Consider the following 14,281-nt stretch of genomic DNA (forward strand, 5'->3'; position numbering starts at 1 on the left):
TTACATTTATTTTGGTCTATAAATTTTTAATTAAAATATTACCTAAATAAAATCCGTTTTTATCATGACTGATTGTCCAAAATAAATTATTTATGAAAATTAAATAAAATGAAGTGTTTTAAAAAATAATCTAAATACTCATAACGAGAATTCGGTAAAATATATATATATATATATATATATATATATATATATATATATATATATATATATATATAATGAGAATAAATATGACATTTATTTATTAATAAAAATTAAAAGAATTTTGATAGATAAAATAATTTTTTAAAAATAATTTATATAGAAATAACATTTTTTTAGTTATCAGTTCAAATTAAATTATTAATAAAAATAAATAAATTATTGATTAATATTGATATTGATAAGGAAGTTAAAGCTTAATTACGTTTTTAATTCTTTAAATTTAGTTAATGATTTTTTTGTCCCTAAAAAAATTATGTTTTTATTAGTCTCTCAAATTTTTGAAAAATTAATTTTAATATTTCTTATTTTTTGTTAATAATGTCACAATTTAAGGTAATTGTACATTACAAATTTTTTTGATTCAATTTTTTTTAAAATAATTTATGAAAGTTTAAAATCACAAAAATATGTAAAAAAAAAAATCACAAAATTTTCACATTTTTATTTTTCTTTGAAATCGTTGACTGTTAGAATATGTAAAAGACGATCGTCAAACCATACATGAAAAATATGTTTAAGGTTTAAAATTATCATAAATTATTTTTAAATAATTTTTTTAAAAAATGGTGATTGAAAACCACCAGTAAGTGTAAAACTATTAATAACAACGAACTAAATTAAAAGCAGTTTTTTAAAATTCGAGAGATTAATAAAAATATATTTTAATATTAATATATGATATAATATAAATATGGATAGACACTGGTAAAGATATTAATATGAAATTTAAATATACAATACAATAATTTTCTATTATTGATATTTAATAAATTATTTATTACTTTTTGAATCATTTAGTACTTAAGATAATATAAATTAAAAACATTTTTTTATTTTTTATCATAATTTTGAATTAAAAAAAACGCGGACATCCTTTTACTAGATTGCAATCCTACTTTCAAATTGATAAATTATAGAGAATAGAGAAATAGTAAAAAAAATGATTTCTTTTTAAAAAAAAAAATCAAAATCATGATAAAGGAACAACCAAATTATTTATGTAATTCAATTACATTTGAACAAATTTTATTTATGAAAATAACTTGTTATTGCATTTAGTTTGGTTTATAAATTTTAAATTAAAATAAAATCCATTTTAAAGTCACTTATTGTCTTAAATAAATTATTTACGAGAATTAAATAAAATAAAGTGTTTTTTAAAAAAATATAAATAGTCATAATGAGAATTTGGTAAGAAAAATACATAATGGGAATAAATATGATTTTTTTTTATTAATATAAATTAATAGCATTTTGATAGAAAAAATATTTTTTTAAAATTAATTTATATATAAATAATAAAAAAATTAATTATCAGTTCAAATTAAAATAATGATAAAAAATAAAATAGATTATTAATCAATGTTGATATGAAATTTTAATAAATAATATAATTATTTTTTATTTGTCAAATGTAATCAATTAAATTTTACTTTTTGAATAATTAGTACTTAAAGATAATATTAATTAAAAAACATTGTCTTTTTTAATGCAATATATGATATATAACATTATAAAGTTTAAATTGTCATTTTGGTTTTCCATAATTTTTTAAATTTATGATTTTAATTTTCTTGTATTTTAATTATAACATTTGATTTTTCTAATTTTATAAATGAATAATATTGGTCCTTCTTATTAAGTTAATTATAAATTAACAAAAATTATTAATTATTAAAAAATTAATAATAATCACACTTCTCCATAATATTGTATTTTGTTTCACCTCCACTGCCACATAGGAGTCCACCAATAGTAACAATATATTAGGATTAATAATTTTTTATTAATATTTTAATTATTAATAATTTTTATTTAATTTATAATTAATTAAATATCTTTAATAATCATAATTAATAATTAATAATTTAATGAGGACCAAAAATCTCAATTTATAAAACTAAAAATAAAAAAAAATAAAAAATTTAGAAGCAACAAGATTATAATTTAGCATATGATAAAATATAATATATGATGATAAGAAGAGGATCCTAGATGATTGCCCTTGATAAGTTGAGGTCGTAAAGATGGACGGCACAGGTGTTCCCAACACTAGAACGAATGCCATTGGTTGGAACAAGCAAAAGGCGCATTTCTATTGGTCCACGTCATCATTAGTGACATGTTCGTGCGTCAAAGCTTCAAGTTCAGGAATTGACCAGGTTTGGGCACTACATAAAAGCCTCTCGCTCCCTCGTGCAATTTCAAAATTACATTACACTCTCTTCGACCTCGCATCGCACCTTCAACTTAACCTATTCCACTTGTAATCGTAAACGCTTTGCTAGAAGAAGAGACCAAGTGTGTCTGTGTGTGTGAGAGAGAGAGCAATGGCTGGCTCGTGGGCACGCCGTTCTCTGATTGTTCTAGCCATCATTTCCTTCGGTAATTTCACCTCCTAATAGATCTGTTCATGCTTTTCTTTTAGCTTTTGCTTAAATGCGCAAGTGGAAAAATGTAACCAGATCTCGCTTTGTTTGAACCTTTTTGGATCTGTTTTGTTTGATTCGTTTCGTGTTACGTAGCGGTAGATCAGTGACTGAGATCTTTAGAAGTAATTGTTTAGGATTTCGTAAATCGTGCTGTGTTGTGTTCTTCATTTCAGTGAAGTTCTTTGCGAACTCGTTAGTTCTAGGATCTTACATGTTTGTGTAATACGCGTTTCTCTGCATCTGACAATTTCGTCAACAGTGATCAGTTCTAGTTGTTATTCCGATTTCCGAGGGAGCGTTTTGTTGGTTTTGTTTTTGAAAATGCTAATTGTTGCAAATTACTTTTCGTAACCAACACACGTGCCTCTGATTTCTGTTAAATCAGTTTTTATAGTATTTCGTAACCAACACACGTAGTACCATTGATTTCTGTTAAATCAGGTTTTTTTTAATATATTTTAAATTTTTTGAATCAATGTTTCGTGCAAATATGTTTCTAACTAACCAGCTGCATTCTCGTTTGTTTTTTGTTTTTTAAGTTGTTGATAAAGATTTTCACTGTTAAGCCGAGTGATTAGTATTAGCCATGGAAATAAGTTTTGTTCCATTGTGCTGCTTAAGATTTTTGCTTTCATTGCATGCTTTTTTCAAAGGATTGGCGTTTTCGTATTTGCGATTTGAATATGACATCGAGAAGTTTTCCTCCGGCTGATAATTGAATACATATAGAAAAAAGTATAAAGTAAAGTGTCTTCATGTTAATTTTGTTAACGTATTCATATCATTATTATCATTTGTCAAGCACAATTATGTGCAAATGCAGAAATTAACTGCGTTTCGATGAGTTTAAGTGTTGTAAAAATTTAACTATGTAACTAACATTGAGAAATTTCTCCATAGGATGTCTATTTGCGATTTCCATTGCTAAGGAGGAAGCCACCAAGTTAGGGACGGTCATCGGCATTGATCTTGGAACAACCTATTCATGTGTCGGTGTTTACAAGAATGGCCATGTTGAAATCATAGCCAACGACCAAGGTAACCGTATCACCCCATCGTGGGTTGCTTTCACCGACAGTGAGAGACTCATTGGGGAGGCTGCCAAGAATCAGGCAGCTGTCAACCCAGAAAGGACCATCTTTGATGTCAAGAGACTTATCGGAAGAAAGTAAGACTTGCTCAAGTTGTTGATTTTTGACAATTTGATTTGGTGGGATCAATTGTTACTGACTTGCATCTTTTTGCAGGTTCGAAGATAAGGAAGTTCAAAAAGACATGAAGCTTGTTCCTTATAAGATTGTCAACAAGGATGGAAAACCTTACATTCAGGTGAAAATTAAGGATGGTGAGACCAAGGTGTTCAGCCCTGAGGAAATCAGTGCCATGGTTCTGATCAAGATGAAGGAAACTGCGGAAGCATTCCTCGGGAAGAAAATTAATGATGCTGTGGTCACTGTCCCAGGTAACTGGAAGTCTGAAACAATTTGCGCCTTATTTCTCCCCTTCAATTTGATTGTTTTCCTCCTGCTTTTGCTTTTATTCCAATTTCTCACATTTTTGTTTCAAATGCACAGCTTACTTCAATGATGCTCAGAGGCAGGCCACCAAGGATGCTGGTGTCATTGCTGGTCTCAATGTTGCTAGAATTATCAACGAACCCACTGCCGCTGCCATTGCCTATGGATTGGACAAGAAAGGTGGCGAGAAGAACATTCTAGTCTTTGATCTTGGTGGTGGGACCTTTGATGTCAGTATCTTGACAATTGATAACGGTGTTTTTGAAGTTCTTGCTACAAATGGAGATACTCATCTTGGAGGTGAGTACTTTTATACACATACACACAAGAGAATGAAATGAAATTATATATTCTTTCCATAAAATTTTCTTTCTGATGCTAATGTCTGCTATTTCTGTTTCCCCTTACTAGGTGAGGATTTTGATCAAAGAATAATGGAGTACTTCATTAAATTGATCAAGAAAAAGCATGGAAAGGATATTAGCAAGGACAACAGAGCACTTGGAAAGCTGAGGAGAGAGGCTGAGCGTGCAAAGAGGGCACTCAGCAGCCAGCACCAGGTCCGCGTGGAAATTGAATCACTTTTTGATGGTGTTGATTTTTCTGAGCCACTCACCCGAGCTAGGTTTGAGGAGTTGAACAATGACTTGTTCCGGAAGACCATGGGTCCAGTGAAGAAGGCTATGGAAGATGCTGGATTACAGAAGAGTCAGATTGATGAGATTGTTCTTGTTGGTGGAAGCACAAGGATTCCAAAGGTACAACAGCTTTTGAAGGACTACTTTGATGGAAAGGAGCCAAACAAGGGGGTCAACCCTGATGAAGCAGTTGCCTATGGTGCTGCAGTGCAAGGAAGCATTTTGAGTGGAGAGGGTGGTGAAGAAACCAAAGGTACCATAGTCTGTAAATATTATTTATGGAAGTAGATTGCTAAGCATTACACTTTCTAATTGTTGTGTGGCAATCTCTATCCAGATATCCTTCTCCTGGATGTGGCTCCCCTCACTCTCGGAATTGAAACTGTTGGTGGAGTCATGACAAAGTTGATTCCCAGAAACACTGTTATCCCGACCAAGAAATCTCAAGTGTTCACCACCTACCAGGACCAGCAGACTACCGTCTCCATTCAGGTACGGTGCCATTAAAGGGCATGATGCGTGTTTTTCTTCTAAATCCAAAATGCACCACTATCTGGTGAACTATGATGGGATTGACTTGAAACGATTCACTGCTTTTTTCTTAATACAGGTTTTCGAAGGTGAGAGGAGTCTCACAAAGGATTGTCGCCTTCTTGGGAAATTTGATCTGTCTGGAATTCCACCAGCTCCAAGGTTTGTTACCTGCGTTGATGATGCAGTGTCCTCTCTCATTATTGCTCCATATATTAATGTTAGTAAATTCATTGGTGGTATTATATTTGGGTAATTGAACAGGGGCACCCCTCAAATTGAAGTGACCTTCGAAGTTGATGCCAACGGCATTCTAAATGTGAAGGCAGAAGACAAGGGAACTGGTAAATCAGAAAAGATCACCATTACAAACGAAAAGGGACGTCTTAGCCAGGAAGAAATAGATAGAATGGTTCGTGAAGCAGAAGAGTTTGCCGAGGAAGACAAGAAGGTGAAGGAGAGGATCGATGCTCGCAACAGTCTTGAAACCTACGTATACAACATGAAGAATCAGGTCAGTGACAAGGACAAGCTCGCGGACAAGTTGGAGTCAGATGAAAAGGAGAAAATTGAGACTGCAGTGAAAGAAGCATTGGAATGGCTGGATGACAACCAGAGTGTGGAGAAAGAAGATTATGAAGAGAAGCTGAAGGAGGTTGAAGCCGTTTGCAACCCAATCATCAGTGCTGTGTATCAGAGATCAGGAGGAGCCCCAGGTGGTGCAGGTGGCGAAGGCGAAGACGAGGATGATTCTCACGATGAGCTCTAGATTAGTCTAAATTTTTATCATATATGGGAAATTAAGAATTCCCCTGCGCTCTGCGCTTGCTTTTTTGGTGCCGATGATAAGATACTTGTGAAATTACTTTTACTTTGTTTTTTTGCTTAGTTTTACGACCAAACTTCTTCATGAGTCTGGTTTCACTTCTATTCTCTTACGCTCTTCTTTTCGCGTGCTTCTCCGTTAAAATGTGCTCTGATGAAATTAATCCGTCTCTGCCCATGCCGACCATAAGTTTTTAATTAAGTCTGTTTGTAATTTAAAACAGGTAACTTCCGTAAAATATTATTCAGCCATTTTATAAAACTCACGAATATCAAATTTCTATCGATTGTTATTTGTTTTTTCACTTTTACCTGGAGCTTGTGAATAAAGTTCAAAGATGGATTCACCAATGTAGCGTCCGGAAGTTAGCGTGACGCGTTTGAGTGTTATCGCTTTTTATTGTCAGAGAAAATAGAAAAATAGTAAAATATAATGGCTGAAAATTTAGAATAAATATTTTTGAATACAGGCCCAGCTGAAAACACCAAATTAGATTTCACTTCTTTTCTTGAAGAAATGAAAATACGACATTTTTTAGTATTTTTTTTATGTATAATTTTTAAATCTTAAAAAAAGAAAATTATTTAAAAAAAATAAAAAAATAGAAACAGAAAATAAATACTTAAATCAAGGATGCCATCTGTAATTTCGGTTTCTAAAATGATGATTTATGTTGTTTTATCATTTTTTTATACATGGTTATAGTGTCATGTCATCATGCTTGTTTTACATAGTGCCCGCACCTCTTGCCTTTCTATTCTTTAACAATGGTTATTGACCAAGGAGGGATACTGTTATTGAATTTGACGGGATTAGACAAGGCAATGGAGAAGCGGTTATATACCTTGCCCACACCTACAGAATATATACTTCTAGTCCAGAACTTTTTATAGGATTAAATTCATCGTTGCCAATTATGTTAGTCCCTGTTTGGTCAATGTCGAGAATGCGGTTCAAATGACTAGAAGTTAGGGATTTATGGTAACGAAATTCGTTGATTTTTTTTGTTTAGAAAAATCGTGGTTTTGTTCAAAATCTGACATTTTGACATTCTTGGTTCATCTATACGTCAAAATCTATTTCTTCTAAATCTGTTTTATAACCACTATTGTACAAATTCTATTGTCCTAATTCATCAATGATATTGCCTCATCTAATCTTTCACAGACGATTTAGGGACTTCAAAAAAAAACTTTTGGGAAAACAATTTTTTTACTAGAGAGAAATTGAAGGAAAAAGTTCAGAAATTGACATATTTATAGAGACATGTAGAATAATTTAACCTTAATTTTTTGTTTTAATTTAATTTAATCATGGTTAACATGTACCAAAGGGCTGAGCGACTATGAAGCCTTGAAATAGCAGGTCCTGATGACGGACAAAGAGATTTGGCTACAAACGCACAGAATAATTTCTCGCCATCATGCCAAATTTTCATAAATGCAGAAACAATATCCCCGGTAATGTATTCTGAATTTCTGATTTAAGAGCTGATATAGCTCACAATATCTGCTAGAGGTAGCTAATCCTCTGGTTCGTATTCAACAACAAAAAAAAAAGCCGGTAATGTATTAAAATCTTTAGCATCACCCAATTTTGCCAATGACTGTTGAGATATTCAATTTGAAAATTTTAGTCTCACATCGCAATATCCAGGGTGTTTGGTTACGAGTTGGAATCATGTAAACGGTCAAAACACAAATTCTTGCTTCTTAATTTCATGTGTTGGAAAGTGTGAACCCGTGTTTGCATCACTGCAAATGGGTTCCAGAACACACATTGTCTTCCTCTTTCCAATACAGCGAAACTGCTGAAACATGATTGACATTGACTAATTAAAAATATTTTTACACTGACATAATAAAAGCTGAAATGAAAGGTTGAATGAATTTCATCAATCCCGCTTTATTTGTTCTTTTTTTTATTAGGGTAGGGGTTAATTTTAATTACAATCCAACATTAGGATTGCCTGAACCAGCTGCGGCAACTCCCATCCCACCAACACCATCAGATGTAGCTGCCATTGCCTCATGGTCTCCTGAATCTTTAACATCTTTAACATCCAATTCACTTACAAGTTCATCAATTTTCCTAAATTGATATGGCCATCTTGCATTATAGAGAAACTGGCGAAGATCAAACCTATTATCCTCTGGTGAATAACTCTGCAAGATGATCGAAAGATTAACTTTCATTAGCCAACAAAAAATATAATAAGCCAAATCAAGGAGTTATCCAGAAGAACTCAACTCTGACTTCACATACATACCTCAGCATGGTAGGAAGGCGTCAAGACAGTCATTTTGTGTCGATTGATAGAATAATACTTGAAGAAGTGTTTTACTTTTTCAGCCACTTGTGATGGTGTCAATCTTGCACCCCATCTGTAGCATAGATTCTACAACAGTAAATTACAAAACGGGTTATGGCTGAAGAGCGAAATGGACAAAACATTAAATGACAAAACTCTATTCAGACTGGCAACTTTAGATGCCAAAAGTTTCTTCGTCATGCCAAGTGGAGCAATTATTCTTTCCACTAAGCTTTATACTTAACATGGGTAGTTTAGACAAATAAGACATAAGACAGGATGGAGAAGCATAAAATAAACCTGGAACATGGAAACTGGACCACAACGGAAAATTTTTCGTAGTCTTCCATAAACTGATAGCTCCTCGTAAGTCATTCCCATATCGACTTCATCAAGCTGTTCAACAAAGAATGGGGTACTTGTTTATACATTTTTAAAACTTATTATAAAAGATCAGTTCCTCTTTGACTTTCATTTTCTCTAGTATTGCCCTGGTTACCATGGATCCTTATTATGATTGGATTAGGAGTTGGTCATTGGATTTTTCAGTTGTTTCTACTGTATTCTTAGATTCAAGAGATTACAACATATTTCTGGTGTGAAATCAAACCAATTATCTAGCTACCAACTTCTCTAGATAAAGGAAAGATATTTTCACAGCATCATTATGAGCTGAGATTTAAACTCTTGCTCTCAGGTAATGTTGATAATAATCCTTCACTTTGTCACAAGAAAAAAAAAGATAATGATTTGAATTCTGTATTGTTAATGTTAACCACCTCCCACCCTCCAATGTAGACCCACTATAGGCAAAAATCCTACATATGGCTACACATATACCGAATATGGTATTATATTAATGTGCATTTGCAATTTAAACATAACTACAAGAGTCCATCGAGTGATTCAAGATCGGTACAGAAAGGTGTAACAGAAGTTACAAAACAGAATATTACCTGACTGTAATTAGAACGTATAGGCTCCAGTTCAGCTGTGGGTGGAGCTGCTTCAATATCTGCCAAAGATGAGTAACCAAGATGGATGGCTGCCCATTGCAAGAATGCCCGAAGGTCTTGCTTACTTATACTACCAATTGGATTTATATCTGCTGAGCTGCAATCATACTATAAAAAGAGATAAACTTTGATAACAAGGGTGAAATGGACCACAGACATGAGAAAATATTTGAGAAACAAAGGATCAGTTTTAAGAAAATCTTTCTATTTCCATTTCCTATTTTCACCAATAATTACAAAACAATCTTAATTTCCTGTTTTCAAAGGTTCAAGTGTATTTATATTTTTTTGTATAAGTATTTGTGATCGAGAAGCAAAGTAAAAATAAATTGACATTTTTGCAAGTAGTGAAAACATGAAATGGAAGAAAAACATAAAGTCCCTAACAAAGAAAGGCATAATCCAAAGCAAAATAGGGATACCTTGGTCAAGTAACCACGTAACCCTTCATCCACATTGGAGCTCCCCAAGACAAGATAAAACCCAGGCTTGCTGTGAACCCAAGGTAAGAGTGATGCTAACATGAAAGCTAGCACCATTCTGATTCGAGCTTGAATGTTCTGCAAGCTTAAATTTTCAACATTAGATCCACCATCTACCTGTAGGAACAAAACCATACAAAGAAATTATTTGAGGCTACTATGAAAATAGAAACATAAAATATACAAGATGATTCAAATCTTTAGTTAGGAAAGAAAAGAGAGATTCCACATAAAGAAGCTACACAGTTATTTTTCTAGTCTGAGAGTTCTAGTACTTGTCATTTATGGTTGAGAGAATTCTCAAGTTCATGCTTCATTTACCTTATACCGTGGTCGCTTTCCTGTAAGTGTTTGGAACAATGACAAAAAAGCAGACACAACTACGTCAATGCTAACATCAAGGTGCCATGAACCAATTTCATCAGCCAGCACCTTGGCTCGTGACCTTGTCATTTCGGAACTGAAACAAGAGATTTCTTTAGTGAACATCACATCTGATAAGAGTGTGTTTTTAGTTGAACTCAAGTAATTTATTTGACGTGTCTCTTCTTATACAAATATAGATGGAGTATCAATGGAATATAGCAGATAGAAACTTAGGGTGATACAGCTGAATAGTGTAAAACACTAAAACCTGAAATTTACCACTTACCTGTTTTCAGATCCCATAAACACAGTATAGAATATTCGTTTAGCAAATTCTCTGCTGTCTGTAGGATACAGGCCATCCTTATAGTTTCCTATTCGTATTGCATCAGCTTTAACTTGCTCGTCCCCATTTGCAATTTCTGCAGGAAAATATGAATCATTAGCAAATGATATCTGAATTACAAATGCAGCTGTTTTTTGCACCTTTTCCACATTGAAAATATGAAAATAAAAAAAAACAAAAAGGAGGCCAATAATCTGCCTCAATTTTATTATTGACCATCAGTTGACAGTTTAGCTTCTTTGCAAGTTGAACACTCTGAAGTAATAAGAGGCCACCATGCTCTATATTCAAGCAACTTAGCAGGATTTTCAAGAAAGGAACTATGAATATTCAGGTCCACTTCTCCAGCTAATTCAGCTGTCAATCAATTATACATGACCTCTTAACTACCCTTCCCTGAGATCTTTATATAGTATATACTTATCAAAAGCTAGACTAGCGGTGACTTGAAGTATTTCTTTATTAAATGCAATAATGCTGCTTCCTAATACTGTCACAAGTTGATCTGAAATAGAGACTTTACTTTAAAAGTATACATGAATATAACAACACTTCTCATTGCACCAGAACTTACCTTTCACAACCAGCTGGCACATGCACCCAACAATTGCAGCGACGGAGGAACTGTCTGCTCCACCAGAAAGAGGAAGCAGAAAACCAGATGCTCCACTTCTTCTTAAGTAGTCCCATAACCAGCAACCAGGTCCAAATGCTATTTCCTCCTCAGGAGTGTGGTACTTTATCTGTAACGTATATATCATATTAAACTTAGCAGCTTGGAGACCTGAATTATTGCAGCAGTAATGTTGCGAAAGAAGAATTCAAGATGTCATCAATTTTTAACTATCTTGAAAGTTGCAACTCAAAATGAAAATAAACTAACCTTAAGTGGGAGAGAAAGGTGTGTTTTAAGGTTAAAAGGAAGACAGAGACTGAAAGGTACTTCCACTGAAGGAACCTTTGTTTTACAACTTGCTTGCTCTTGGAAGCTACTTAAAGATCCTCTAAGACTTGCAACCTACCAACAGACAAAATGAGTAAACCAATCAAATCCAATGTCAGTTATTGATAGTCTTAATGATTGTGTACATTGATATATTGAATATCATGCAATACATACCACATCTAGATCTATTTGAGCAACCACAACTTCAACATCTTTTAAAGAAAATTGTGAACCCTGAGCGACGACGTCTCCATTTACCACAACACTAGCACAGCCATCTGTTGCAAAGGCAAGATAAAATTATAGAAATATGGAAAAATCCTATGTAAATGAAAACTAAACAAGCTAAATGGAAGTTAAAATGCCCGTATTCTAGCTTCCAATGATATGCAATGGGACAAATGTGAAAAGAACAAATATCATTCTATTAAGAGAAAAGTTTTTTTTTTTACCATAGTAAAGGCGACTGCCATCACAGCCTTGGTGATTACTATAGATGTAAACCCCTCCGCGAGTTTGAGTGGCACCTATAAAAGCACGAAGACGAACATCGAGCTTTCTAAGTTGGTGGTGACTTCCACTTGCATTCATAAACACTTCAACCCCATTCAATGCAAGTTCAGAATGAGGGGGAGTTGGAGTAAAAAGCTCTTCACAAACTTCAGCCGCAATAGCTCTAGAAAGGGGGAAATGCTTTATATTTAGCACTTGATAAACATCTGACTAAAACTTGGAAGAGTCCAGTAAACAAATTAAATACATGCATACACACACAAAAAATAGTCGAAACATGCTAATTCTTAGGTGCATGGAAGAATGGACAGGTATGCCAATCAACTAAACACTGCATGGATGCAACTCTGATGGGTATGTCAGCTTTAAAACACGAGAACAATCCAAATCCGTATCTAGTAATAGTAAGTTAAGTACACACATAAAAAGAAGCCAAGAAGGAACCAATAATCTGTTTAACATTTGCATTTATCATTTAGCAATGATTTATCATAACTTCAAAAACGTATATTGGACACAGACAGTACACAACATAACTTTTAAGTAAAAACAAAACAGAAAACTAATGCAGTGATAGTGTAAAGGATTTTTTACAATTTCATTCAATAAAAAATTTTCATGTATGCTGTTAGTTGACTTTTACAATAACTACCTTAAAAGTGTCTGATCATCCCTGATTTTCTATTAGTTGACAGCATAATTACACTGAGAGTGCATGCATATTAAACTCGAGTGAAACATAATTTGTGAATTGATAACTTACGTGTCTTGAAACTTAATGAAGCCATAACCGAATGGAACAGAATTTTGGCCTATTGCCTGGGAAAATTCAGGTGGCAACTGAAAATCGACGAGTTGATCCCTCTGCTTCCAAGCAGTGAACCATCTCAGTTCTCTATAATTACCATCATTGGCAAGAGACATCTTGGGTCGTATCATAATAATCTTTCGATTGAGACAGAAAACCTGACAATTGTAGCGCTCGGAGCCTTTGATAACGGGCATGCCAAAGCTACACACAATGCCATCAGTCCAATCTCCAAGCAGTAAATCTTTCAGGCACTCCCATCTGCAATTTCACAGTTTCCTCAAAATCATAACACTACACACACACAGAGATATAAGGCTGGTTGGGTGGTTAAGAAAGAAGGGAAGGAGGGAAAGGTCGTGCATTCGATGCTTCTATCGATAAAAACTAAGAAATTAACAATTAGCATTTTGCTGATAAAAAAAAAAAAAAAAAAAAACTAGACAGAGAGAGAGAAGAAAAGAAAGTAGTACATACGAATGGTTAACTGTGTCGAGCTCTAAGAAGTGGTCTTCGCAGCCATAACCAGGAATCTCGAGTTCGGGTCCGAGCCTAATGGCAGCGCCGGCTTCTTTGGCCTTCGCTATGGACTCTTTGATTTGCTTGGCGTTGCAATCGAAGTCCATCGCCCATTGGTTCAGATTAGATGCGGCAACCTTCAATAGCCTCATGGTGTTTTTCTTTGGAATTGGGTTAGAATTTGTTGTGGTGAAAACAACTGCGAAGGCCTTGCTTTTTAAATTGTGGTGTTGGGAACTTAATAGCTTTGATTCCACGAAGTTACGGTGAAGCTTATTTGCTGCGGTTCGATTCAATATTCAAAATTCTCTCTTCCCTTCCCGGAGCCTTGGACGGGTTCTATTCTTGTCCTTCCCTCTCTCTTGCCCCACGCGTGTCAATTTTGATGCTTTTATTTCATTTCAACCATCATCAGAAAACAACTACGGTATTGAATCGGGTTTAAGACAAAAATCATACAATTTAATTATTTTTATTTTCTTAATTTATTATTTAATCAGTTTAGTTTCAAATTTTAATTTTATCTGATGGGATTCAATTTTAAAGCAGTTATAACTTTTATTTTGATAGTGAATCATAAAGAATATGTTTCCAAATACTAATCTTATTGATATAAATTTTACACATAAAACAGATCACGAATTCTCTTATTAATAAAATTTTATACCACTAATGTAAGTCAATCCTAAAAGTTAAAATAATTTCAATTAAATTGATTTTTAGTTTTAATCTTACTTTTTTAAAAAAAAATATTAAAAAATTATAAGATCCTGATTATATCTTAATTATATGTGATCGCATCTTACCTAATCATATTTTATCCCCA

The 14,281-nt window shown here is 33.4% G+C and overlaps 2 protein-coding genes across 2 annotated transcripts; one reads left to right on the forward strand and one right to left on the reverse strand.

The window, feature by feature from the left end:
- Positions 1-2,375: 2,375 nt before the first annotated feature.
- On the forward strand, positions 2,376-6,210 carry LOC547838 (luminal-binding protein 5). The gene is made up of 8 exons (XM_003530405.4): positions 2,376-2,589; positions 3,537-3,804; positions 3,884-4,098; positions 4,211-4,453; positions 4,565-5,044; positions 5,129-5,283; positions 5,402-5,484; positions 5,587-6,210. The coding sequence occupies exons 1-8, from the start codon at positions 2,535-2,537 to the stop codon at positions 6,089-6,091; spliced, it is 2,004 nt and encodes a 667-aa protein (XP_003530453.1). The 5' UTR covers positions 2,376-2,534; the 3' UTR covers positions 6,092-6,210.
- Positions 6,211-7,425: 1,215 nt separating this feature from the next.
- LOC100777145 (glutamine-dependent NAD(+) synthetase) lies at positions 7,426-13,868 on the reverse strand. Its single transcript, XM_003530407.4, has 13 exons — positions 13,414-13,868; positions 12,892-13,197; positions 12,068-12,291; positions 11,790-11,893; positions 11,553-11,687; positions 11,244-11,412; positions 10,610-10,745; positions 10,279-10,417; positions 9,898-10,074; positions 9,416-9,583; positions 8,760-8,855; positions 8,418-8,546; positions 7,426-8,313 (listed from the first exon to the last, which is right to left on the reverse strand). Exons 1-13 carry the CDS (start codon positions 13,605-13,607, stop codon positions 8,095-8,097), a joined length of 2,196 nt encoding a protein of 731 aa, XP_003530455.1. The 5' UTR covers positions 13,608-13,868; the 3' UTR covers positions 7,426-8,094.
- Positions 13,869-14,281: the final 413 nt, after the last annotated feature.

This window comes from Glycine max, chromosome 8 (assembly GCF_000004515.6).
Source record: "Glycine max cultivar Williams 82 chromosome 8, Glycine_max_v4.0, whole genome shotgun sequence".
Classification (NCBI taxonomy): Eukaryota; Viridiplantae; Streptophyta; class Magnoliopsida; order Fabales; family Fabaceae; genus Glycine; species Glycine max.

Excerpts from the sequence above, each read along its gene's own strand:
- LOC547838 (XM_003530405.4), top strand. The coding sequence starts at position 2,535 with ATGGCTGGCTCGTGGGCACGCCGTTCTCTGATTGTTCTAGCCATCATT. Across the intron at positions 5,284-5,401 it reads AGACTACCGTCTCCATTCAG|GTTTTCGAAGGTGAGAGGAG; the intron begins GTACGGTGCCAT and ends TTCTTAATACAG. Across the intron at positions 5,485-5,586 it reads GGAATTCCACCAGCTCCAAG|GGGCACCCCTCAAATTGAAG; the intron begins GTTTGTTACCTG and ends GTAATTGAACAG.
- LOC100777145 (XM_003530407.4), bottom strand. The coding sequence starts at position 13,607 with ATGAGGCTATTGAAGGTTGCCGCATCTAATCTGAACCAATGGGCGATG. Across the intron at positions 11,894-12,067 it reads TGGCAGTCGCCTTTACTATG|ATGGCTGTGCTAGTGTTGTG; the intron begins GTAAAAAAAAAA and ends CCTTTGCAACAG. Across the intron at positions 9,584-9,897 it reads TACGTGGTTACTTGACCAAG|TATGATTGCAGCTCAGCAGA; the intron begins GTATCCCTATTT and ends CTCTTTTTATAG.